Raw genomic sequence first — 27,217 nt, 5'->3', positions numbered from 1 at the left:
TTAGCCATGTTAGAGGAGAGAAGAGAGTGTTGAGAGATGTTGCAGAGGTGAGATTGATAGACCTTGGCAACAGTTTGGAAATGGGCAGTGAGATAGAGTGAGAAGTGGAGAATGACTTCTAGGGTTGTCAGCCTGAGGTTCTAAGAGGATAATATTGTCCTCAGTAATAATAGGAGAAGGTAAGAAATGAGGAGGTTTTAGGGGGAAAGAAAATAAGTTCTATTTTGTGACAACTATAGAACCAGAGATAACCACTAGGGGAAAGCATTAAAAAATGATATCACAGAAATAGACTCAAAGGAATCCAAATCTGAAGGATTCTTTATGCATCTGTGGTAGAATAGGCCTTTGACGTATTGCTGGAATTAAATGGTATTTGGTAGTTTTATTGTGGCATTTAGTATTTTATAGTGCATGCTTTTCTCAAACTGTACAAGTGATCTTTGTTCTCATGTACATTCACATTTTACTATCCTAATTACTTAAAGAAAAAAAAAGAAAATTTGCATTAGTTCAGACCTGGTGGGGGGACTATTTTAGCATATTAGATAAAATCTATCTGCATACTGTTTAAAGGTATAAAATAGAAGCAGGATCAAGAAACAATTTAGTCAACAAGCATTATTAAGTCTATACAATGTACCGGACACTGTTGCTGGGGATATGGTTGAAAAACTCTTAAAAAGAGTCCATGCTGTCAAGGAGTACACTCATTTTTTAAAAAATTATGTTTTGTTTATTCCAGTCAGGAAAAAAAATCTACTTTTAAGCCTTTTATCTCAGTTCCTTATCCTCATTGAGAATAAAAGAACAAAACCCATTTCAGACATTTATTATTAATTTTAAAAAATCTCCTCATTGACATGTCAAAAAAAATTTGTCTTATTTTGTTTTCTGAGTCCTTCATATCTCTATCAGGGGATAACTATTATGTAATAATCCTCTGGAATCATGGTTGGTCATTGTGCTCTTTCAAAGCCATATTGTTGTCATTATATAAATTGTTTTACTGGTTCCATTCATTTTACTCTGTGTTAATTCATACAAATCTTCTCAAGTATCTCTCCATCATTTTTTATAGCATGATGGTATTCCATTACATGTATATGCTAGAACTTGCTCAGTCATTTCTCACTTGATGGGCACCCCCTCAAATTCATATTCTTTGCCACCTCAAAAAGAGCTATTAATATTTTTGTACATCCGTAGAGTATATTTTGCTTAGAACTAATCTCTCCCTTAATTTATCTTCCTAATTCTCCTTTCCCTCTTTCTTTTCTTTCCTGCCTATTTCCCTGTTATATGAAATGTTATTTCTGTACTCATATCTTGAGGGTGTGTGTGTATTTGAGAGTGTGTGTGTGTTTTCCTTCCTTTGATTGGTTCAGATGACAATGAGGTTGAAGTGTCAGTTGCTCTCTCTTCCTCTTCCTTGTTTGTATAGATGTCAGTTTTCACATCTTGATTATGTGAGATAATTTTTTTCTACCTTTCTCTTCCCCTTCCCACCCATCCTGTCCCCTCACTCCCTATTCCTTTTCATCCTTATTTTCTTTCTCAAGATCATTAAGACATAAGAGAACCACAACAAGGCATTGTCTATTTTGATTCATTCTGTAACTCCTGATCATGATAGGTTTCAGTGGGGACACATATCATTTCTCTACATTGGAATGTAAGAAGTTATTCTTATTAAGTCTATTATCATTGTTCAATTATTTTTACCTTTTTGTGTTTCTCTTCATTCCTGTGTTTAAATTTCCGTTATTTTGCTGTCTGGTCTTTGACAGGAACACTTAAAATCTCTTTTTAAAAATTTTTTAAAAAGACCCCTTCTCAATGCTAATTTTGCTGGATAAGTTATTCTTGTCTGTAAACTTACATTCTTTGTCTTCTGGAATATTGCATTTCAAGTTCTGCCCTCCTTTATACTGGTTGCTGCTAAATTGTATGCAATTCTGTGGCTCCTTGGTACTTGAATTTTTTCATTCGGGTCACTCACAATACTTTTTCTAGTTCCTCACTACGACTAAAAAAAGTGCTTCTATAAATGTTTTGGTGGATATAGTAATTTTCTTCTAATTAATGATTTCTTTGGGTATAAACCTAATAATGGAATTTCTGTATCAAGAAGTATAGATATTTTAATCACTTTATTTGCATAATTCCAAATTGTTCAACAAAATGAAATCCTCAGCTCAAGTTCCTTGCTTCACAAATAATGAATGCACTAGCTATCACAGTCTTTGCTTTTTTTTTTTTTTTTTTTTTTTTTTAATCTTTTCCAATTTGCTGGGTGTGAAGTGAAACTGTAGTATTGTTTTGATTTGCATTTCTTTTGTTATTGGTGATTTGGGTACTCTTTCATATAGTTATTAGTAGTTTGAAATTTTTCTTTAGAGAACTCTTTGTTCATATTCTTTGCTCCTATTGTTTTTATATGTGTGTGTATATCAAACTTTTATTTGAGAAACTTGATACAAATATTTTTCCCCACAAAATGACTTCTCTTAAGCTAGAGGTATTACTTTTTTTTATACAAAAACTTCTCATGTTATCAAAATTATGATATCCCATTTAATTGAGAATAATCAGATCATTTATCATGAATTCTCAAACCTCCTATATATCTTTTCCCTAAAAGTAGCTTTTAAATTTTTTTTCATATTTATATAATGATTTAAAGTTTTGTGAACTGCTTTGCATGTGTTATTTTGTCCTCTTAACATTTATTAAAAATTTTTTTTGAGCTCCATATTATCTCCCTCACTCAAGTTTTTCCCCTACCCATTAAGAAGGCAAACACTGTGATACCTGGTATGCATATGAAGTCATACAAAGCATTATTTGCATATTAGCCTTGTTGCAAAAGAAAAATAAATGGAAAAAATATATTTCAGTTTGTATTTAGAGTGTTTTCTGGAAGTGGATAGCATTTTTTAATATGAATCCTTTAGAATTTGTCTTGGATCACTGTGTTTTATAATAAGAGTAGCTAAGACATTCACAATTGATTATTGTTATAATTTTGCTTTTACTATATACAATATTCTTCTAATTATACTCACTTTACTTTGCATCAGTTCATGTAAGTCGTCTTAGGTTTATTTGAAACTAAGGTGCTGATCGTTTCTTATAGTGCAATAATATTTCATCATAATCATATACTACAACTTGTTCAGCCATTCTTCAATTGGTGGGTATCCCCTCAATATCCACTTCTTTGCCACCACAAAAAAGTTGCTAGAAATATTTTATACATATAAATCCTTTTCCTTTGATCTAAACTTCGGGGTACAGGTCTAGTGATACTGCTTGGTTAAACTGCATACACAGATTTATAGCCCTTTGGGTATACAAAGATTTATAGCTCTTTGGGCAGAGTTGAAATTGTTCTCCAGAATGATTCATAGCTTTACCAACAGTGCATTAGTATTCCTATTTTTCCACATCCTCTCCAGCATTTATCATTTTCCTTGGTAGCCAATGTGATAGGTGAGATAATGCTTCAAAGTCATTTTAATCTGCATTTCTTTAATCATTGTCTAGAACATTTTTTAAAATATGAATCTTATATCTTTGATTTCTTCCTTTGAAAACTGCCTATTTGATGCTTTGACCATTTAATAATTGGGAAATGAATTGCTCTTATTTTACAAATTTGGCTCAGTCCCTTATATATTTGGGAAATGAAGCCTTTATTAGAGAAACTTGCTACAGACCTTCACTCCCTCCTCTTCCATCAGTTTCCTGCTTTTATTCTAATTTTGTCTGGAAGTGCAAAGCCTTTAATTTCATGTAATCAAAATGATTGCTTTTACTTATGTGAGGCTCTGCCTTGTTTGCTCATAAACTATAGATCTGTAAAAATTTCCACACTTTCCTAATTTTTTTTTATGATACCATCCTTTATGGCTAAATCATGCACCCATTTTGACTTGGTTTGTGATGTGATATGTTGGTTTATACCTCATTTCTGTCAGACTGTTTTCCAGTTTCCCAGCAGTTTTTGTTGAATAGTGAATTCTTGTCTCAGAGCTAGGCTTTTTGGAATTCCCTCATACATTTTCACTCAGTTTCTCTCTTCAGGGTTCAGTGTTTATCTCTTTATTTTATCATTGAATGCAACCCTTTGTGTGTCTTCCAAGAGCTTATTCCATAAATTAATCCTTTCTCCTCATTTTTCTTTTCCTAATTTTTTTGTCTGCTGCTTGCAAATGTATCCACCTCTCCTTTTGCTCTTGTGCACCTTTTTCCATTTGCTCTTGTGAGTTCCTTCAAGTTATTACCCTTTTTTACAACTTCCTTTTAATTATTAAACTTCTAGAGTTATTTTCCTTAACACTCCAGATGATCAGCTTTCTTTTATCTTTTACCCCTTAATCATATAGGCTCCTTTAAAAGTTGGTTCTGGGACTCCTATGTATCCATCCCTCTTATTTCTGATGAGATCCTACATCTTCAACTTCCTGTAGACTTCTTAAACTTAACATATACAAAACTAAATTCCTTTCCTCTTAAGCCCTTCCTTCTTAAGTTTCTTTTTACTGTAGAGAGCACTATTATCCTTCCAGTCATCAAAGCTCAAAAATCTAGGTGCCATGTTCAACTTTTCATTCTTTCACCCCCCCCCCCCCCATATTCAATGTTGTCACGTCCTGTTGTTTCAAACCTAGTACTTAATATATTTCAAATGTGTTCCTTTTTCTTCTCTGACACTGCAGCCAATCACCCCTAAGGGTGATAGGCCCGTATCACCTCATATTTGGAATACTACAGTAGCCTGCTATTTGGTCTTCCTGGCATAAATCTTTCCCTACTCTAATCTACTCTCTAGAGGTTTTTAAAATTGACCTTCTTAAAAGACAAGTTTGACTGGGTCATACCTCTGTCTAATAAACTCTAGTGACTCTTCAGTACCTTCAGGATCAAATATAAAAATCTCTGGCATCCAGAAGCTTTCATAACTTGCTTTTCCCTACTCTACCCTTTTTCCTTTTGTTTTACACTTTTTGCTTCCACCTAACCCACACCTCTCCATGTATTCTTTGATCCAGTGACACTGACCTTGCTGTTCCTCATAACAAGACCCATGGTCTCCTAGACTCAGTATTTTCACTGCCTGTCCCCTGTGCTTGAAATTCTCTCCCACTTCATCCCGGACTTCTGGCTTCCTTCAAGTCTTAGTTGAAATCACACCTTCAGAAATAGACCTCCTGATCTCTCTCTCTCTCTCTCTCTTTCTCTCTCTCTCTCTCTCTTTCTCTCTCTCTCTCTCTCTCTCTCTCTCTCTCTCTCTCTCTCTCTCTCTCTCTCTCTCTCTCTCTCTCTCTCTCTCTCCTCTCTCTCCTCTCTCTCCTCTCTCTCCTCTCTCTCCTCTCTCTCCTCTCTCTCCTCTCTCTCCCCTCTCTCCCCTTCCTCCCCTTTCTCCCCTCTCTCTCCTCTCTCTCCTCTTTCTCCTCTCTCTCTCTCTCTCATTTGAACTCAGGTCCTCCTGACTATTTTTATAAATTCACAGTTAAATCATTTCAGAGAATTACAACAAAAATATGAGAATTCAGTTACATTTATTTTCTCATCCTTTCATTTTGCAGTGTTTGGTAGTAGGTTAAAATACACTCAATTCTCTCCATTTATAGCTTATACTCATTTCTGATTGAAGATTTTATGGGGGTGAAAGATGAAAGAACAGAGAATGGAAAATGAGATTGTATAAATGCTGAGCCTCACTCAGAGATTATGTTCAGTGGCAATGATGAGGAAGCATTGGGGGTGGTATCTAGAACTCAGGACTATTTGGTCATTTTTTTCCTTGTTCAAGTTCTTTCCCTCTTAAATTGCTCAATGAAACAGACAGGACTATATATACTATTGGTTCTTACCTGGCTTCTGTAATTATTGACTTTATGAATTGTAGGAAGCTTTTTATTGCTTTTCCAAGTCTAAAAGTTTAGCTCCTATTTGGTATTGTGTGAGTTAGGCGTCAATAGAAGGCATGGATTTTATTTGATTTTAGTTGGATAGAGAATAAAATGCCCCTAAGTCTTTGTCCTTTTTTACCAGCAGTTCTTCAACAGCTCCTTGGACAGTGTTCAGCAATCCAGTTCTTCAACAGCTCCTTGGACAGTGTTCAGCAATCCTAAATAACAAAAACAATGGCTGCAAACAAGAATAAAAACCAGAGTTCATTAGTTCTTCACAAAGTGATCATGGTTGGCAGTGGAGGGGTGGGAAAATCTGCACTTACCCTTCAGTTCATGTATGATGAGGTAAGATTATTAAGTCACAAGTTGTCTTGCTCATTTATCTGTTGGTCCAGAAGTATTTTCTCCTCCCCACCCCATTTTTTAAAAAAGTTTTTTCTTCGTATTTATTTCCTTATGTGCCCTTTAGGGTTATATAACAAATCAACCCTGTAAAAGGTTCAAGAAGAGTGAAAGGTCTGCAGCCTCCTGTGAATATCAGCAAGAATAAAATTTATAAATTGTTGACATCAGGTAGGTGATTTAAACTTTGGCAGGGTTGGGAGGGGCTTGGAGGGGAAGTTTCTATTTTCTTGCCTTTATTTCTTTTGTTATACTTTAATCCTGTTGTTTGTGGAGAAAAGGGAGGAGAGGAGGACAGAAAAATCTGTAATCTTTAATTGCTAATGGGCTGATCAGGTTTATAGCCTTGTGAAAAATTAACTGTGAAATAGAGAAGAACTGAATTGAATTTTTACAAGGTCTAGAATCTGATCTTTTTTTGGCCATAATTAATAGATGTAAAGTTTCCCTCTCTGTCTCTTCCCCAGCCTTGCCAAAGTTTAAATCACTTACTCGATGTGGGTGTCATAGTCGAAATTGTGCTGCATCTGGTGTGATAATAGATATTATATTGCATACATTTTGGCGAAGGACTCTGCTCTGTGCCCCAGATGGAGTGTTCTTTGCTGGCCTTATTTAGAAGAGGTAACTGAACTGCTCCTATGATATTCTACTTTAAATACATTCTTTGGTGTCCACTTATCTTTACTTTGTACCACAAACTAAAATGGGATGGCAAACATCTGCTTGATTGAATGAAAATATGAAAATACTATTTGCATAAAAGGAGAGACAGATTTGGATCCTAGCTTAGAGAGATTGTTTTTTCCCTTCAGTGACTTGTATGCTGCTTTAACTTTTTCATCTATGATCCTAATGGGGAATCATAGAATGAAGAAACAGTATCAGAGACAGAGACTTCATCGATTAAGGGAAGGAAGATTGACACAAAGTATGACTAGCCCTTCACCAATGAGCAAACCCAGAATTCAGGGGCAGGGCAGAATCTCTGGTAGTGTGGTATAGAACACTAGATTTGGAGAAGAGGATTGGCTATAATTCCTAAGTCTTTTATTTTTTCCAGTAGATAGGTCTTAGATAGTTCACTTTTTTCCTTTGAGACTTATTTCTTTATCTCTTAAGATGAAAGGATTGGATTAGACCATTGATTTTCAAAGTATGGGACTCTTGGATGTCCTTGAGAACCTGTAAGGGGCGTTTTTGAGGTCAGAGCTATCTACATTAAAATATAAAGATTATTTATTTGTCTGTTAAAATGCTCCTCCCTCTTCCAACTACATATCTGTGTGAGGCCGGATTTTCTTCATACATTTCAACCAAAACAACATATCACAACAGATTGAATGCAGAAGCAGATCTGAGAATCCAGCTGTCTTCTTTTAAGCCAGACATTAAAGAGATTGAAAAAAATGTAAAAAAACCTGCCCATATCTTAAAAAATTTTTTTGTTTTGGAAAATTAGTTGTTTTTCATTAAAATGTTATTTATTTCAACTTGTAATGAATTGATTGTTACTTTAAATGAAATAATAAATAAAAAAAATTACTAAATCTGATTTCTAATGTGGCAAATATCAAAATTCAGTGTACCAAGACAAGTAAAAACTCTTTGGGAACTTAATTTTTAAGAGTAGTAAAAGTTTGAGAATTTCTGAACTAGATACTATCTATATTTCTTCTAGGTCTTAATCCAAGATGACTAAGGCTTTGAGGATGAGTTCTCTCCTTGGCTACCAACGTAACTAGTGTGACTGCTTGAGCCACAGAGGAATTATAATTATTATTATTATTATTTTTGAAGGAGAGGATGATTAGAGGAAAAGGAACAAGCATGGATTCAAATGGAGTAATTTTCTAATATCACTGTTCCCTGAAATTGGGATTGACAAGAGAATTTAGGTGGTATAGGTCTAGTGCTGGGCCTGGAGTTAGGAAGACTTAAGTTCAGATCCAACCTCAAATATTTCTTTGCTCTGTGATCCTGAGCAAGTCACTTAAATCTCTGCTTGCCTCAGTTTCCTCACCTGTAAAATGAGAATAATAATAGCACTGATCTCCCAGAGTTATTATGATGATGAAATGAGATAATATTGTAAAGCACTTAGTACTTATACATTGTGTGAATGCTTATTCCCTTTACTTTTCATAAATGATATAGTGATTAGAATGATAGATTTGCAGTTAGGATAACCTGAGTTTGAATCCTTTCTCAGACACTTATTAGCTACATATTACTGGGCAAGTCATTTAACCTCTCTGTGTCTTAGTTTCCTCATCTGTAAAATGAGGATAAAAACTGCACTGCCTCACAGGATCATTTTGTGGGTAAGATGAAGGAATATATGTAAAGTGTTTGTAAAGTGCTATGTAAATGTTAGCAAATGTTTTCAGCTATTATGCTCTGGTATGTGTTCAGGTTTGGGAAGAGGACAGTTAGTAGGGTAATAAGGTAAAGGAAAAAAATACTTTTGGAAAGGAAAGTGCAAAAAAAATGGATGAGAGGAGACTTGTGCTTTTGTTGTTGTCCCTATTTGATTTTCTGTTATATAGTTAGTTTTACATTTGAAGATCATATCATAGGGAGAATGATGATGACACTCTGGGAGCAAGCAGTTAGCAGGTGATTGCCTCTATGTGATTGAAGTGAAGCATCAATTTCTAGGATTTTCTAGTTATGTGTCCCCACATTGATATCCAGAAACCTGAAGATAATTATAACTCTGGCAGTAATGATGTTTGTAGAAATTGGCAAAGGAAAGATGGGTTTTAGTGTGAAGAATAGGTGAGAAAAACAAACAAAAAAAAGATACATTAAGATTTCATGACTTGTGGCTACTGAATGCTTAAAGATTGTCAAATAACAACTTTTGAGGGAATATGAATTTTTTCCCCCAATAGAATCAGTCTATGTCATATTTACTAATGTTCTAAAGAGGCTCGTTACCTATTTTTCTATCTGAAAAATGTAAACATCAGAGTTGTAATCTAGATGTCTAAAAATAGTATACATTATTCATTTAGTAAGGAGGTGTATAGTAGGATCAGGACATTCTGACTCAAGTCTCAGAGGAATAAATAGAACTAAAAAAACCCCATAAGCAAACCTCTCGTCAGTTCAAAAAAACTTCAGTGAAAGTGAATTGAGTTATGATATTTAAAGGAGGTTTTTTTGCAGTTACATTTTAAAAATAAAAATACATGATACCACATTTTACACATGGTTAATTGGAAACAAGTTTGTCAACAAAAGTGAAGATATCTTAGTAAGTTTGGGAAGGGATAAAGTATAGTTATTGTGTGGAAGATGCTTTTAAAAATCTTAAGATATTGTATCAATGTGTGTTTCTTGTTTTTGTAACAATATTACAACCTATCCTATTTGTTCACTTTTTCCCCATATATAAATAAGGATAATATTTTTCTTCTTTGCAAAAGTATTCAAAGACAAATGAAAGGATAGATCATATGTTGCTTTGGAGGAACTAAACCACCGTATAAATGTAGATTATTAATAATAATTAAACAGTGAAGACATACAGTGAGCACTCAGTAAATATTTTTAGTTTATAAGCAAACTATATTTGTGTGATATTAAAATTCTGTTTTTGAAGTAGTTATTTGATTACATTACTTGTGTATTGTGTTCTTTAGTTTGTAGAAGACTATGAACCTACAAAAGCTGACAGTTATAGAAAGAAAGTGGTCCTTGATGGAGAAGAAGTGCAGATAGACATTCTGGATACAGCTGGACAAGAAGATTATGCAGCTATTCGAGACAACTACTTCCGTAGTGGGGAGGGGTTTCTCTTAGTTTTCTCCATAACAGAACATGAATCCTTTACAGCCACAGCAGAATTCAGGTATGTTTTCAAATAAAAGATTTATGTGAAGCCTCTTGAGGGCTTTTTTGTCTTTCTTCCTTCCTTATATCCCAGTTTGAGAAGTAATGTATGCCAATAATATCACTCCCAGTGAAACTCCTTGTTTAACGAGGGTGTTGGGACTTCTAAATAGAAGTTTAGCTATCTGTTTTTCTGATACTTATGCATCAAATCAGCAGTCTGTACTAGAATCCTTCTGTGGACCTTTTGGCTCTTGTTATTATGGTTACAAATACTGGAATATTATCTTCTCCAAAAGAGGACCTATTGATTAATGAGTATATTTATATATGTGTGTGTGTTTCATATGTTTGTATATTACACACACATACACACAATAATTGGTGACTGTATTTGTATAACACCTAAGAGATAGTGATTGACTGATATAACACACTTGTTTTAAAATTTCAGTGGAAATTTGCTATTGATTGTATTTTAAGGTTTGTTTATGTAAGACACTGACAGAGGAAAAGATTTGACTTGAAACTACAAGATTTGACTTATTTGTTTGCCAAATAAGAATTTTAAATATATCACTTTAATTGTACATTTTAAAGTGTTTTTTTTAAGCAAAAATTTAAAACACTTCCAGCTGCTAATATTCTAGTTAAGAGATAGGATCTTTAGGGTACAATCACTGTTTACTTTGATACTTCCCCCATTTAGAATTCCCTGTATTTCTTGAGGAATTTTAGATTTTTATCTGTGTTTCTCATAAGCAATTACTTAGTTATTTTAAGTTAACTTAAAGTGGCTTAGCCTCAAGGAGACTTTGACAACTGGACAAAACACCCAGTATTTTCTTTTCCTTTCTTAGCAAGTTCTGGTCAGAGAGTCAGGTGACCAGCAATGGGTGAAAATGAGGAAGCTAATTTTTTTAATCCAAGATTGGGAAGGAAGCATCATTGAGCCAGGAAGGCCTCAAAAGTTGAATGAAGGTAAATAAGAAAATATAAGTGGAAGACAACAAAAAGCAGTATCTCAGTTCTTCCATTGTATAGTTCTGAGTCATTTAAGTATATTATATTTTAATATAGTATATAATACTATTCAGTTGCTCACACGTATTAAAATAGTATAAAGGATCCTTTTTCCTCCTAAAGAAGGAGGCTAACATAAGATTGTAGTATAATTATGTTCCTAGAAGTCCTTTTTCAGAAATTTTCTTTTCTACTTCTGTTCCTTATGGACCTTGGTTGCCAAGTATAGCAAATGTACTCTCAATTATTTTCACTTTTTGGAGGAATTCAGACTTTCCTGTTTTTTTTTTTGTTTTTTGTTTTTTGTTTTTTTCAGAAAATAAAAAAGATATGCGCAACATATTAGTTTATTTTCTAGTCTTTTGTTTTCTGTTGTTTCATGATTTATTTAGAAGGAAAGAAGTACTGTTATCCTAGGAGAAAGATTGTCACCCTTCTTTTTTCCAACAAGGCTAGCATTAAAAGGACATTTATGTTTTTTAATGGTTCTACATAATTTATTTTATCTTGAGAATTGTGTGATAATGTAAAAAGAGTCTTAAAAGAGAGGATAGCTATGAAAGGCAAGGTAGAAAGAATGTTTCATACCCATGGTATATTTTTAGCTCTAGGACTCATATTATGTCCAAGGGCAAATCACTTAACGTTTTTGAATGACAGTTTCTTTATTTGTAAAATAGATATAATACTTGCTCTACCTATCATACTATGTTGTGAATAAAGCTCTATGTAAACTTGGCTACAAGTCCCAGAAGCAGCTCTTTTTTTTTTTTTTTTTTTTTTGTGATTGAATACAGATAGGTGGAGATTGATTGTTGAATGCAGAGATTTTTATGCTATTCTTTATTTAAAAATAAACTGGGCATGGCGCTATATTTCTTTTTATTTATTTATTTTTAAATTATAGCTTTTTATTTACAAGATATATACGTGGATAATGTTTCAACATTGACAATTGCAAACCCTTTTGTTGCAACTTTTCCCCTCCTTTTCCCTATCCCTTCCCCCAGATGGCAGGTTGACCAATACATGTTAAATATGTTGAAGTATAAGTTAAATACAATATATGTATACATGTCCAAACAGTTATTTTGCTGTACAAAAGATTCAGACCTTGAAATAGTGTACAATTAGCCTGTGAAGCAAATCAAAAATGCAGGTGGACAAAAATAGAGGGATTGGGAATTCTATGTAGTGGTTCATAGTCATCTTCCAGAGTTCTTTCATTGGATGTAGCTGGTTCAGTTCATTTCTGTTCTATTGGAACTGATTTGGTTCATCTCATTGTTGAAGAGGGCCATGTCCATCAGAATTGATCATCATATAGTATTGTTGTTGAAGTATATAATGATCTCCTGGTCCTGCTGATTTCACTCAACATCAGTTCATGTAAGTCTCTCCAGGCCTTTCTGAAATCATCCTGCTGGTCATTTCTTACATAACATTCATACATTCATTCTTACAGAATATTCCATAATATTCATATGTGGTGCTGTATTTCTGTAAAGGTTTGTTTCTTTGTTTTATAAAGCATAGGGTGGGGAGACATGGGCATGGCTATAGGCAATAGAAAAGGAGCCAGTATAGAGGTTATGAAGAGCTTTAAATTAATAGGAAATTAATTCGATTCCATTGAGTAGGGAAATGATGACATGGTCAGATTTATATTTCAGAAGATGACCTTGGCAATTGAATACAGGATTGGAGGAAACCTGTTAAAAGGCTAGGCATTAGCCCAAATAAGAGTTGATGAGACTTTGAACTAGGGTTGCAGTTTATAAGTGGAAAAAGAAGACATAAGTGAAAGATATTGTGTAGGAGAACCAATAACATCTGGCAACTGAATAATTATGTGGGCTAAGTGAGAATGGGGAGTTAAGGATGATGCTGAAATCATGAGCGTGGATGGTTAGGAGTATGATTAAATCCTTGAAAAGTTTGAGATAACATAGCTGTTTATGGAGGTAAATTGCAAACATCTGTTCTTCCTTTTCTAATCTCTGAAGATTTGATTTCATGTGCTTTAATAGACTAGAAAAAAACATGCTTTTTATCTGCTTATTATACGTTCCACACAACATAAGGTATCACACAAATGGAAAACCCACAAGGTTTACATTTATAAGGGGTTTTATTTTCCAAAAATTGTGTCCAGAAATAGAGGGTGGGAATCCCTTTGGGGCTTCCCTCTGCCCAGTACCTAGTTATAATATCTTGGTTATTACCCTTTGATTTTGTTTATGTTAAAAGTGGCTTTGTTTTGGCCTGTACCTGACACTTCATTGCTGTAGAGCAAGGATTCTGAGGACGTTTATGTGGTCCGCCCGGTTATGGCAAATGAACTGATGGGCGGAGACAGAGTATGAGTTTTTGTTTTTACTTAGTCCGGCCCTCCAACAGTCTGAGGGACAGTGAACTGGCTCCCTATTTAAAAAGTTTGAGGACCACCACTGTAGAGTGTCCCAGTGAGGAAACTTCCTTCCCCAATATACTTTGTTTGGCAACTAGTCTATAACACATAGTCTTAAGAAAGTTGTCTGGGGCAGTTGAGAAGTTAATATCTGAGGTAGAACTTGAAACCTGCTATTCTGACTTTGAGGGCTAACATTTCTCCATTGTGCTATGATTCTTGTCTCATTAAAACCTTAATGTTTTTAAAATAGAAGTTTAGTTTCTGAGAGATAAAACATGGTAGATTATAGTTATATTGTTATTATTTTTTTTAACATATTGACATCTATTGCTTTTTACAACAAAACTATTTTCCAGTATACTCTCTCTCTATCTGCTATTGAACATTCTAACAAAGAAAAAGGTAAGCAGACATCAGAATAGTAACTGCTCCTGACAATATGTGCATCATTTTGTACCCTTAGAATCTTCTCTTTCACCCCAAACCTCTTTCCCAAAATAGGGGAAATGTTTAGGTCAAGGTCAATCATTATAATTCATTTGATTTGGTTCCCTTTTAGTAGTATTTTCATTAATATTGTTGTAATCATTATGCTGCATCTTCAAATTCTACTCTCTGATCTATAAACTTTTAAGATTAAATTTTCTTCAAATAATTCATTTATAAGATTTAGAGCATAAAGGAGACAAAATTTGTTTTGCTTAGAATCTAGGAGCTATTCTCCAAATCTAGAAAACAAATACAAAAATCTACTAGTTAGAATCGATTTTCATCTTTAAATCTTCTAATTGTTTTTTCAATAATTCATTTTCATGATATTCATTGGGAAAAATTAATATAACAGTTTCAGGTCTAATAACGCTTCACATTCTTTCTCTTTCCCCTAATGTCCAATGGTATTTTCCTCTACCTATTCCTGTAAAAAGCCCCATTCCATTCATCTCCTAAACCTATTCCAGTCTTCTCACACCTGCTTTCATGTAATATGCCCTTTACTCAGATTTTCTTCATCATGTCCACTTCTTGATCCTGAGGATACCTTCATTTGTAGGATTGCAGAAACAGAACTTGGAACTTCATGTACCTAGAGAGAGGTGGCTATAACTATCCAACCCTTGGAATTACCCATTCCCTAAAATTGCTACTGAGAAACTTCCCTTCTTTTTGTATATACCTGATTGTAGAGGGCAGAACTTTGGAGAAGTGTACTTGAAGCAAGGAGTTAATTCAGTGTAATTGATGAGATAATGGTTCTCTAGTTCATATATATCTAGTATGATATAATGATATAATCACTTTAGATTGGGTTATACTCAGTATACTATAATAATTTAATTGTAATAGAGTGTTTAAACTGGGGACAAAATCAGACTCAGAGGGAGACTGGTTGATACTGGCAGGCTATCAGATTGCTGGAAGAGACTGGGCCAGACTATGACAAGACAGACTGTGAAAGAGTTTACATTTTTTCACCAAAATGTAATGTTCGGGCTAGCTTTCTGGAAGTCCTCTGTAAGGGCCTTGGTCTCAGCAGGAGATATACACCACAAGAATGGACAAGAATAGAGCCTAAAGTCTTTATTGTCTCTTACACAGTCTGTGTCTGTCATAGTCTGGCCCAGTCTCCTCCAGCAGTCTGACAGTTTGCCAGTCTCAACCAGTTTCCCTCAGTGAATTGGGTTTGCAACTAAAAAAGCTACAAAAAGAACAATTCCCAATTAAATACCAAATTTGAAATTCTGAAAATTGTAATGTTTGGGCTAGCTTTCTGGAGGACCTCAGGATCAGCTCGAGTCCTTGGTCTTAGTGGACCACAAGGCTTGTCAAAGATGGAATGTTCCATTTCCAGTCCTTCTTAGCCCTTATGTACCTTATTGTAATTATATCATTACAGCATACTGAATATGTGTGAGCTAGAGAACCATCATATCACCATGCTAAGTACTAAGTATATATGTGAACTAGAGAACCATCATCTCATCAGTTCCACTGAGTAAATACTTTTTCCAAATATGCTTCTCCAGAGTTCTGGCCCTCTACACCTGGCAACCAAGATTGGTAGATCTTTGGCTTAAGAGTATTCTTAAGCCAGGAGTTGGTTGAAGAGTAGATAAGAGAAAATTCTAAGCTTGGGGCATAGCCAATGAAGAAAATATGATCTTGAGAGATGAAATATAATGAATGATGAACAAAAAGTCCATCAAATATAACTAGAGTGTATAGAGCACATACATGGGAGTAAGATATAAGAAGACTAGAAAGACAGGAAGGGGCCAAATTGTGAAGGGAATTAAATTTCAAACAGAGAAGTTTATATTTTATCCTAGAAGTTAATAAATGGGAATTTGAATAGTAGGATTGCTATGGTCTTCTCTGTACTTTAGGAGGGTCAGTTTGCCAGCAGTGTGGAAGATAGGTTGGAAAGGGGAAAGATTTGAGGCAGGAAGATTCAAGTATTTATATATGAGGTTGATGAGCATTTGAGAATTAAAATGTTGGCAATGTGAGTGGAGAGAAGGGGACACAGAGAAGTGGGGAAAGGACTAGCTATATGGGATGAACAAAAGTGAGAAATCAGAGAGGACACTGAGATTGCAAACTGGTAAAGATGGTTCAATTAACTTAGTTTACTTTCATTTTATAAAAATTTAATAAATAATGCTGATAGAGCTTCTGGGAGTAACTTAACCTGTACATATTTAAGATAGTGAATGGTTAGGCCCTTATATCTTAAAAATCTCTCATCATTCTAATGTTAGTCATTTTGGCATATGCATGCAAAAACACACATAAAATTATTCTTTGCATTTGTATCTAATTGCTAAGAGTCAGAGTGACCTTTGTAATGCTGCCATTTCATATTCACATTGTGTACCTGAACTTTAAAAAAATGAACTATTTACAAATAAAAGAATATGAAAATTACTGTATAGCAAAAGTTAATTTTGGGGGGAAGGAAAAAACTTTACTAAGTACACATATGCCTCCTCTTTTGGTCCTAGCAGATGCTCCTGAGTGTAGAATAACTTAATACTTCTTCAGTCATCTGCCTCAGCAGGCAGTGCAGGACTACTATTGAGCTCCATCTTGAGGAGGAAGTACTGAGTTTACTAAGTATTTATTTATTTCTGAGGATATTATTTTTAAAATACAGTGTTTGAAATGTGGCTCTTGCAGAAAGTACTTGTCAGGTACTTGTGAAGTTTTCCTTATTTCTATGGCTCTTAAGTGTTGTTGCTTTTATCACTACTGATATGACTTACAATCTTATCAGCTTATTTTATTTTTGATGTAATGCATCAGGGAACAGATTCTGCGTGTTAAGGCTGAAGAAGATAAAATCCCTTTGCTTGTGGTGGGAAACAAATCTGACTTGGAAGAGCGGAGACAGGTACCCATTGAAGAAGCCAGAAGCAAAGCAGAAGAATGGGGTGTCCAATATGTAGAGACATCTGCCAAAACTAGAGCCAATGTAGACAAGGTATGGAATTTCTTTTCTTTTAAGGTGATATAAGAAATAATAAAAATATTAAACTTTTTTAGTTACAAAAAACTTATAGAAATTAGAACACAATAACTAGAATTTTCCCAAATATTTAAGTTACTAATCAATGTTGTAAGAAATTTTTTTTTTCCTATTAAAATGTCAGAAAAGAGCTAACAAAAGTTTTGATTCATATCAGACAACTTTGGTTCAAAGTATATTGAATTTTTTACAAAGTTATTTGAAATAAAGATTTAAGTAATCAATATATTTTGGGAGAAGCTGGTTGAAGGGGAAGGATAATCATAAGTGCTTCATGTTTTGTTCTCTTAGTGCTAATAATGAGCAGATTTATTTCACTCAGTTCACTTCACAAAGGAACTAACTACTAAGAAAACTTTAGCCAATTTACCTGGTTTGGTTTTCATTGAACTTGGCTATTTCAGTTTTCTCATCCTTCAGGATGAGAAAGCACTAAAGCTACCTCCTTCTAATTTGGTCTCTAAACAATATTCATTCTTAAGGCCTAAATTCTTTAAATCCCTTTTTTTCCCCTTTTGGATATTTGAAATTTTTGTGAAGACATCCAGGATGATGATATTGACATGAATTAAGCTTAAAGAGAGGGAGGGGAAAAGAGGAGAAATTTAGGTACTAAGTATTTCTCTGAAAGAGTACTTAAAAACAGTAGATATGATTTTATAAAGTCAGTGTATTTATCCAGGAAAAAAACAACCCAGAAAAATGTGGCTTTCCTTCTCTGCTATCATTTTACATGCTTGTGTTTTTCAGATTCGGCCTATCACTTACCAATCATAGAGTTATTAATCTCTCATATTAGCTTTATTGGCATGTAGAACTGAATCGAGATTTTCCATATATTTATATAATTTTTTTTTCATTTGGAGAAAAGAGTCATCTTCATTATGAAAAAAGAATTTACACACATTATGACCTAGTGTTTTGAACTGGACGTAGGAAGAATTCTGAGGAATAGTGTCTCAGGATATTATAAAAAGTGATAGACTCTTTATGAGAGATAAGCATTTTGGGAAATTTCTGTTAGGAAAATACAGTCCTGCCTTCTTTAGTGAAGATGTCTCATTGTGAAACATAACTAAGTAGCATATAACATTATTTAAAAGTTTGTTTCATTTCAGTCTTTATGTGAATTGTTATATAGTTTCATACCTCTGCTTCATTTGAAATTAATGATCCTTAATCTTAGAAATAATAATAAATGTCAGATAATGACTTTCTTTTGCAAATAAGGAAGCCTTTCTCAGTATGAAATCACTGATGAATATGTTTCTATCCCCATATGAAATTTGTTTCTCCCTCTTGGACCAGCTTTACCTGTCAAACCAGAATAGGCAGGATTTTGGAATGGTACTGTTGTTTTCACTTAATAAACAATTTATATGAAAGAGAACTGTTTTTCAAGATAGCTGACAACTGTTTGTGTCATCTTTTTAAATTGAGTCATCCTTTCTCCTCTATTGCTAGAACAAAAATAACCTGAAATGCGTGTTTTTTATTATTATTCATAGCTGATGATAAACTTGTTAATTACTGGGTAGTGGTCTTTTTGGTAGCATATTTATAGTTAAAGAGTAGCTCTAGTCATAAAACATTTTAAGGTTCACAGTTTTCCTAATCTATTGAGGAGAATCTCGTTCTTGTTTGACACTACTAATACAACCGTAGTTAGAATCTTATGCAGTAGAGACATATATTCTCAGGGTAGTAATAAGAAGGAAAACTGTATAATGAAAAGAGCACCAAATTTACAATCATATGACTTGGTTCAAATCTCCTACTTATTTTTTTCCCCTGAGGAAGTTGGGGTTAAGTGACTTGCCCAGGATAATACAGCTAGGAAGTGTTGAGTGACTGTGGGCAGATCTGAATTCAGGACTTTCTGAGTTCAGGGCTGGTACTCTATCCACTCTGTCCTAGTTACTATTTATGGAACTCTTTGAACACAGTACAAAACACTCTTTAAAAAAATAAAAACATGTAAATAATTGGAGAAATCTTTTCAAAATTGTTTATAGTTAGGCAATGTCATATAATAAAAATGACATTACTACTTAAATTCAATTATTTATTCAATGCCAAAACCAATTAAGTTATTAAACTCTAGGGCTAGAAGTAATCAGTTATGGAGCTAGAAGAAATTACATTTTGTCTGTTACAAAGAGTCAAGAATCTAAAGGAAAACAAAAGCGGGAAGGAAAGAAACTTAATAATAGTATCAAAATCTCAAATTATACTATAAAACAGCAGTCATTAAAACTCTTTGCTACTGATTAAAAAAGCAAAAAATTGATCAGTGAAACAGATTCAATAATGCAAAATATAAAATAATTACATAATTTTAAATAACCTAAAAATCTCAGCTATGGGACAAGGGCTAACTATTCAACAGAAATTGCTAGGAAACCAAAAAAGCACTGTGCCAAAAATAATCATAGATTAGTTTTCATATTGCATACCAAGATAAATTCCTGAGTTTATGTAAATGCCACATAGCACCTAAATTACAGGAATAGAGAAAGGAATACCATGATAGCATTTTTGTGTAGGAGAATTCCTAACCAAGCAAAGGAATCACAGAAAACAAAATAGATAATTTTGGTTGCATAAAATTGAAAATTTTTTACATACAACAGATGAATTAGGAGGGCAACAGTTAACTAGTTAAAAAAAAAAACAAAAAACTTTGCAGCAAGTTTCTCGGACAAAGTCTGATATCCAAATTATATAAGGAACAAATTAAAATATTATGAGAATAATAGCTATTTCCCATTAGATAAGTAGTCAAAGAATATGAGCAGGCAATTTTCAAAGGGAAAAAAAAACCTATCAACTATTTTAAAAATGCTCTAAATCATGAAAAAACTGTCTAGGTGGGAGAAAAGGAAATCATAGTTATTGGAGGGGTTTTGTATATTAATACAATTTTGATGGATCTTTAAATAAATTCAGCCATTCTGGAAAGCAATTTGAAACTATGTTCCAAAAATCACATATCCTCTGACCCATTATACCACTAATAGGTTCATACTCCAAAGAGATTAAAGAAAAAAAGGAAATAATCAGTGTGTACAAAAAGATAGCATTTTGTTTTATATGAAAACTAATCAGGGATAATCATCAGTTGGGAAATAGCTTTATGGTAGTATTTGAATGTATTTTATTTTGTAGTAAGAAATGATGAAAGAAATGGTTTCAGGAACACCTGGGAAGTTTTGTGTGGACTAACTCAGAGTGAAGTGAACAGAACCATGTATATCAAACTATATATATATGTATAGCATTGTAAGGAAAAACAACTCTTAAAAGGCTTAAAAATTTTGATCAATGTAATGTCTAAGAAGACTGATAATAAAATAAAGCTCCCTTCTTTCTCACAGAGAAGTGATGAACTGAAAATGCAGAATTAGACATAGATTTTTGGACAAGACGAATGTGTAAATTTATTTTGCTTAACTCTGCATGTATGTTATAAGGTTTTTTTCTCTCCCTAGGGAGGCTAAGAAATTATATTTATTTTAAAAAAAAGAAAGGAAAGAGGACCACTGAAGCATTATATTAAAAAATAGAAGCAAACCAAAGTTCAAAAATTCACAGATGAGTAGGAAAGCTTCAAAAATAACATATTGAGAATTTATAATATGTATTTTCAAAAGCAAAGTTTTCATAATGATGACTTTTTGGTTTCATATAGCGTCCTCCTCCATTCTACGTTGGATAACATATACTCATTTTACTTAATGGTATTGAGAATAAAAAAAATTATTTAAATGTCTACTGGTGCTTCTTTAACATTTCCTCCTTATTTTCATCTATAAAAAGAGGCTTAGATTAGCTGATTTTCAGGGTTTCCTCCAACTCTTAATTCTGTGTGTAAGACAGTGAAAAATTGTTTATCCTTTTTTAACTTGTGTAAGGGTGAGCATGTTTATCCAAATTGTGATTTTTAGGATTCTTTGGAATCAAAAAAAGTATTCTTGATTTGTCTGTCAGTTTCTGATAGAATTGGATTTGTGAGTAAATGGAATAATGGATAAACTGGATTTGTGGATAAATGACTTGTTCAAGGTATCCCAGCTTGAAAATGTGTAAGGTTATATATGAACTCGGGTATTTCTGACTCCAGTACTGATGCGCCCTATCCATTGTATCACTTACCTACCCAAGTATTTGTTTCTTTTTCTTTTTCTTTTCCTTCTTTCTTTCTTTTTTTGAGAACATCTGAAAATGTTTTTAACAGCCTTATCTCTCTGGGTGGGAGTGGGATTTATGTGAACTTTCTGGAACATTAGAGCATGGATATGTGTCTGTGAATTGAACATAGATATTTTTGAAACTATTGGATCAAAAAGTTTAAATATACATTAGCAAAACACTAAAAATTTTAAAAAATGTGTTAAAAGAATATGTAATATTGGTTGATTTATAGTTTTGGGGGAATCTGTAATCATTGGGATAAGAATGATCATATTCCTGAGCATTTCAAAACAAGGTATAACATAGTCAATTGTGGAATTACAAAAAGTTATCCCAACAACTTTTAAGTTCACAACACTGAAATTATACGTTTTAGTACAAAACTGTCAAGAGCATTATGATATTGGGGGGTAAGGAGGGGAGAGGAAGATAAGTAGTGGTGGAGAGAGCCAATCCTTCAAAAACTTATTATATTCTCAGTTCATATGAACTTTGCCTTTATTCTAGTATTCCAGAAAGTTCATATTTATTGCTTTCCCCACCAAAAAAAGAGAATCTGGGCGAGTTGCTGAAGGCTGAAAGAAAAAAGTGACCTGTTTAGGGTTCCAAAACTAATGTGTTCATTCATTCACAGCATCTGTGAATCCATCATTGGTGAGAATTTAATCAGAATTCTTTTAGTGTCTTTCAGTTTTTGTCTTCATTTATATTATTGTAGTTCTGTTTTCTTTGTTTTGTATCAGTTCATATATGTTGTCCCATATATCTTTGAATTTCTCATATTTGTCATTCTTTATGGTGATTATATAAATAATAAATGATATAAATAACAATTTATATACTACAGTTTGTCTAACCATTGCCCAGTCGAAGAGCATCTAATATTTTCAGGTTTTTGTTTCAACAACAACAAAAAATGCTGCTATGAATATTTTAATTAAAATTTCTGGGCCCTTTCTTTCCATCATATACCCAATAGACACTCACTATTACTGGGTCAAAGGAAATGGACTGTTTGGTCACTTTTCTTAAATAATTTTAGGATTGGTCTTAACTTTTTTCTGGAATTGCATTTTATTTTTATTCTTCACAAAAACAATAACAACAAACTTTTAAAACAGGTTGCTATGACTAGTAACATTAAGAAAGCCCCTTTCCATTTTTATTTTGGATCATTTATATGATATAAACATCTAAACATCATTAATCAGTTGACAACTATATTCAAATATATTTTGCTCTTTGCTTTAGGTTGTCCTATGTTCTTAATATAGTTTATTTTACTTTTTTTCAAAATTAATTTTGATTTGTGCTTTAGCATATATTTGGATACTTTTTTGTTTAATTATTTTTTGTGAAGTGACTTTTTCATCTTCTTTATTCTCCTTCAGGTATTCTTTGATTTAATGAGAGAAATAAGGGCAAAGAAGATGTCAGAAAACAAAGATAAGAATGGTAAAAAAAGCAGCAAGAACAAGAAAAGCTTTAAAGAAAGATGCTGTTTACTGTGATTACTGAGGTGAATCAAATCTGTCAGTTGTCACCGAGGACATAGAGCTGGATTCATGAAAGGAAGACTTTCTTTAGTTGTACTTTTGTTTCTTTTTACCTGATTTCATGCATTATTTCTTTAAATGGAAAAAAAAGAGGATTTGTAAATTAGTCAACAGCTGGCAGAAAAAAAAAATGACCCATTTTTCCTGTAATGGAACAACTCTTGTCAGTTTTTTTTTTTTTTTTAAAACTAAAAGCTTAAAAAAAACCAAACTTAGTATCACAGCCAGAAAGTAATCCAATGTTAATTTTAAAAATACTGTATTGTAGCTTGTAATAATTTTTCCAGTTTTTTAACTTTAAACCATTTTGGTCAGAAATTAAAAAATTTTTGTTTTCTTTAGATTTTGGGAAGGAAAACCAGACTTCCACACACAGCAATTTAACACTCAACCATTTTATTAATGGCAGTCAGAAATAAATTACAAAGCAAATTATAAAGTAAATGGTTTGATTATGTTTAATGACTTAGTAAAATTAAGTCACTTTTATAGACAAATTTTCTTAGTATTTCCCAGAAGAGTCTGAAACGTAGCTAAAATGTAAATATGAGTTTTCTCAACTAGGTCATTATGAAGTTCATAAACCTCATTCATACACACTTAAGATATGAAATGTAATCTGTTCTGGCTTTATTTTTGTTTTGTTAATATTTAAATATTGGCTAGTTTTACCCTTATTGTTTGGTTCTTCCCTAAGGGTTCTAAGATTGTGTGAGAACTTTAAAACAAAAGTGCACTTTCTCATACTTTACCTTTTGCAGCTTTTTAATTAAAAAATAAATAACCGTTCCACAACACACTTTAAAACTTCATGTTTATGCTAACTTCATACATTAATTGGCATTAACAATTTAATAAGCATCATTTTATCCCCAGATTAATTGTCATTATTTAAAAATTAAGCTTTTTTTTTTTTTTTTTTTTTTTTTTTTTTTAGAGCACTAATAAAACTCGTGGGCATGTAGTAAATGTTTCTGGTGCTCTACTTTTTGTTTCTTTACCTTGTGTAGTTTAATACAAATTCCTTGAAAGAATGATGAGCTACAGTTGTAATTTAAAATCATGAAGCCTAGAGCCAGTGCCAGATATTTTGCTACCTCTCACAGAATTACTCAGTAATTCTAAATTTAAATCAGAAAAACAGTGAGGAGAGTGAAGGTAGGTCACTGCCATGTTCTCTGGTTGCAGTTTTTCATATAGTTTTCCTCTGACAGATATATTAACATTTAGAAAGAGATTTTTATTGGTGGAAGAAATATGGTTTTGTGTAGCTGTCCTACTTGCTGCTGCCATATTCCTAAGTTAAGCAATCATGCAAATTTTACCAGAAGGAAGAATAATATGGTTAAAAAAAAGTCAAAAGTTAGCAGCCTTTTCTTTTCAGTAAAAATGAGACTTCAAGTGTAGGTGCCAAAAAGAAAAAAAAGAATAACACTTTCTATTTTATTGTTACAGAATTGTAAAGATTATGATTTTGATTTAGAAAACCATCTTGTATAACTTCCCAATGAATCATGAACTTGTTTTTGGAATAAAAAAAAGACAAAAACTTCTGAATTTGAGTCTTTTTTATTTTACATCATCTTACCATCTATTCAAATCTTATCAAATGTTATCTACAATATACAAGTAGCTGGTGAGATAAAAAGGAAGAAAAAGAAAATATTCTTCCTTTTAAAAATTTTCTCATGCTTGAAGCTCTACCAGACAAACATCATTATTTGGGTTAGCTTTCTGAAGTTGAAGGGAAACAAGGTTACAAATATTAGTGTCATTTTAATCTTAAATGAATCTTTATTAGACTATTCCTCAAGGTGATGAGCTTTATTCATTTTGTGTATCACCTTTTAAAAATATTTGAGATTTCTCAAACAAATCTAACTATGATAAGGATGTATATAAATTAAAGAGCACTTCTTTAAATCTCATCTGTTTAGCGCTTTCCTGGGTGACCTTGGACAAGTCATAACTTCTGTGAACTTCCATTTCCTCAGCTGTGAAACAAGGGAGTTGGACTAGATGGCCTTTTAAGCCTGTTCCAACTCTAAAATGCTGATTCTGTGAGATAATATCCTAGATTTTCTGATTGTGTTTTTCCTACATTTTGTTGATATTACATGTATGATCTCAATACTGGAAAACAAAAAGCAGTTTAGGATATATTTGCATTAGGAATACTACATATTGTAATTTGTTGGATTATGGGATTTCTTTTTAATATTTTCAGTTAGTATGTGTTTAAAAATCATAACTGAATAGCAATAACCAGAGATTTTTAGCCTTTTATTAAAGACCTGACCAGGCACTAAGTTGCATTTGAATAAAAATCATTTTTTGTAAATTTGAGATTATTAGTTGTTATCCCACTGGATGATGTTAGTGTCTTTAGGCTTATTCTTCACACTTATTTTTGTGTTAGTATATACTCTTGTGATCTGCAGCAATGGAGAGAGTACAGAATAATGAGATCATATATTTTTGAAATAGATTGCATATATACAGACACACAAACTTATTGGGAGTGTTATTGGAAGAAAAAAGGAACAATTAGGCATATTATTATTATAGGACTTTAAAAAATATCAAATCATGAAACAAGTTTTGTGTTTAGTTGTAAATTAAAATGGTAAAGTAAGCCATAGTAACTTAATATTCTAATATCTTAGTAGATTCTGTTTTTATGTTTTCAGACATTTGAATGACTTTTTTTTTTTTTTTTTCATTGCAAACCAGTGGTGAGAGTTTGGAAAATGTTTACTTTGCTTACTTGGCCATATTAAGATAATACAAAATACAACTAAGGACTAATTCATAGGACTTTATAATCATTTTCATTCTGTAGGAATACAATAATTGCTGCAGCTGAACAGACAGTCTAGTATTTATTCTGTTGCCAACAGAGGTTGTCTAGGTTGTGGGAGAAAGTATGGTTGTTTCCCCAGCAGGTAATCTTAGTTTTTGAGATAGGCTAGATTTTCTAGTCAAATTTCCTTATTTTATAGAAGAGAAATTGAGGCCTGAAATATTGATGTGACTTAGTTGTTAAAAGGCAGGTATTCATAAAATTTGTTCAAGCTCCTCGAATTCATTTGTATATTGCAATGGCTCCTCCTTATCCCTCCTACCCCCAAATTTGTAAAGTAATATTTATTTTATTTATCACTCCACTTTTTTAAATTTATAAAGAATGTGCTCTCTTGACTCAGATTTCAGGATTTAATCTAATAAATACTTATTTTCTTGATGTTAATGATTTTACATTCATTGATCATGTTTGACATGAGATTTTTGACTGTCTTCTATTTTAAAATCTGAAGTTATGTTTTGCATAAATTGCATATTCAGTGGTCTTTATCTTCTCAAGCATTATTTACTTTTATTAAGTTTTAGAGTTTCTTCATTCTAGTTTTACATAGGACATTGGAGAAGCTATTTGTTGAAAATTTCAAAATCATGATGGTTTGAGCAATTTAAAGTTTTATATACTTATAACCAGATGACTGATTTCCATTATTTAAGTAGAAATAAATGAACAGAAAGAAGTTTCCCACAGGTTCTTTTTAGTTCAAGTGCTGTTCATTTCTATTTTTACTTTTGGCCACTAGTTTGTTATACTATAATTGACATATTGCCAGAATGATTCATTGCCACACAAGTAACACATTAATTCAAAATTGGCACACCTGGTTATGTAACAGTAGCAGAAAAACACTAGAAAGGTAGGAACGAGGCTTATGTTCAGATTGGCAGGGAATGCTTGTTAATGCGTTGTGCTTATCCCTTTTAGTGGTAGTATTTTCTCCAGCTATCTTGAGAAAGGAAGGGATTGATAACAACAGTAGGTGTTGTAATTTCAGCCTCTTTTTTAAAAAACACATTTCTTTATGAATCATATTGAGAGAGAAAAATCAGAAGGGAAAAAACCACTAGAGAAAAAAAAAGAAAAAGGAAAAAAAATAAACATAGCATATGTTGATTTACATTCAGTCTTCATAGTTCTCTCTTTAGATGCAGATGGCATTTTTTATCCAAAATTTATTGAGATTGTCTTGGATGACTGAACCAAATCTTTCATAGTTGATCATCACACAATTTTGCTGTTATTCTGTAAAATGTATTTCTAGTTCTGCTTGTTTTGCCTAACATCAGTTTGTGTAAATCTTTCCAGGTCTTTCTAAAATCAGCTTGTTCATTTTTTTTTTTAATAGTACAACAATATTCTATCACTTTGATATACCATAATTTATTTAGCTATTCCCCAGTTGATGGGCATCTACACATTTTCCAATTCTTTGCCACAAAAGAGTTGCTACAAAGATTTTTGCACATGTAGGCCCTT

General features: G+C 32.8%; 1 protein-coding gene across 6 annotated transcripts in view; it reads left to right on the top strand.

Moving 5' to 3' along the window:
* Nucleotides 1-26,786, top strand: part of RALB (RAS like proto-oncogene B) — a 108,839-nt gene extending 82,053 nt beyond the window's left edge. For 5 of the 6 annotated variants that reach the window (XM_074301801.1, XM_074301800.1, XM_074301798.1 and 2 more), the window contains 4 exons: nt 6,105-6,269; nt 9,977-10,185; nt 16,906-17,083; nt 22,714-26,786. In XM_074301801.1, coding sequence (XP_074157902.1) covers nt 6,156-6,269; nt 9,977-10,185; nt 16,906-17,083; nt 22,714-22,833 — 621 coding nt within the window. In that variant the 5' untranslated portion in view covers nt 6,105-6,155 and the 3' untranslated portion in view covers nt 22,834-26,786. Of the gene's footprint in view, nt 1-6,101; nt 6,270-9,976; nt 10,186-16,905; nt 17,084-22,713 lie in introns of all 6 variants that reach the window. The other variant, XM_074301802.1, reaches the window with a different exon arrangement.
* The last annotated feature ends 431 nt before the right edge of the window (nt 26,787-27,217 follow it).

This window comes from Sminthopsis crassicaudata, chromosome 3 (assembly GCF_048593235.1).
Source record: "Sminthopsis crassicaudata isolate SCR6 chromosome 3, ASM4859323v1, whole genome shotgun sequence".
NCBI lineage: Eukaryota > Metazoa > Chordata > Mammalia > Dasyuromorphia > Dasyuridae > Sminthopsis > Sminthopsis crassicaudata.
This window is presented reverse-complemented; position numbering and strand designations above follow the sequence as displayed.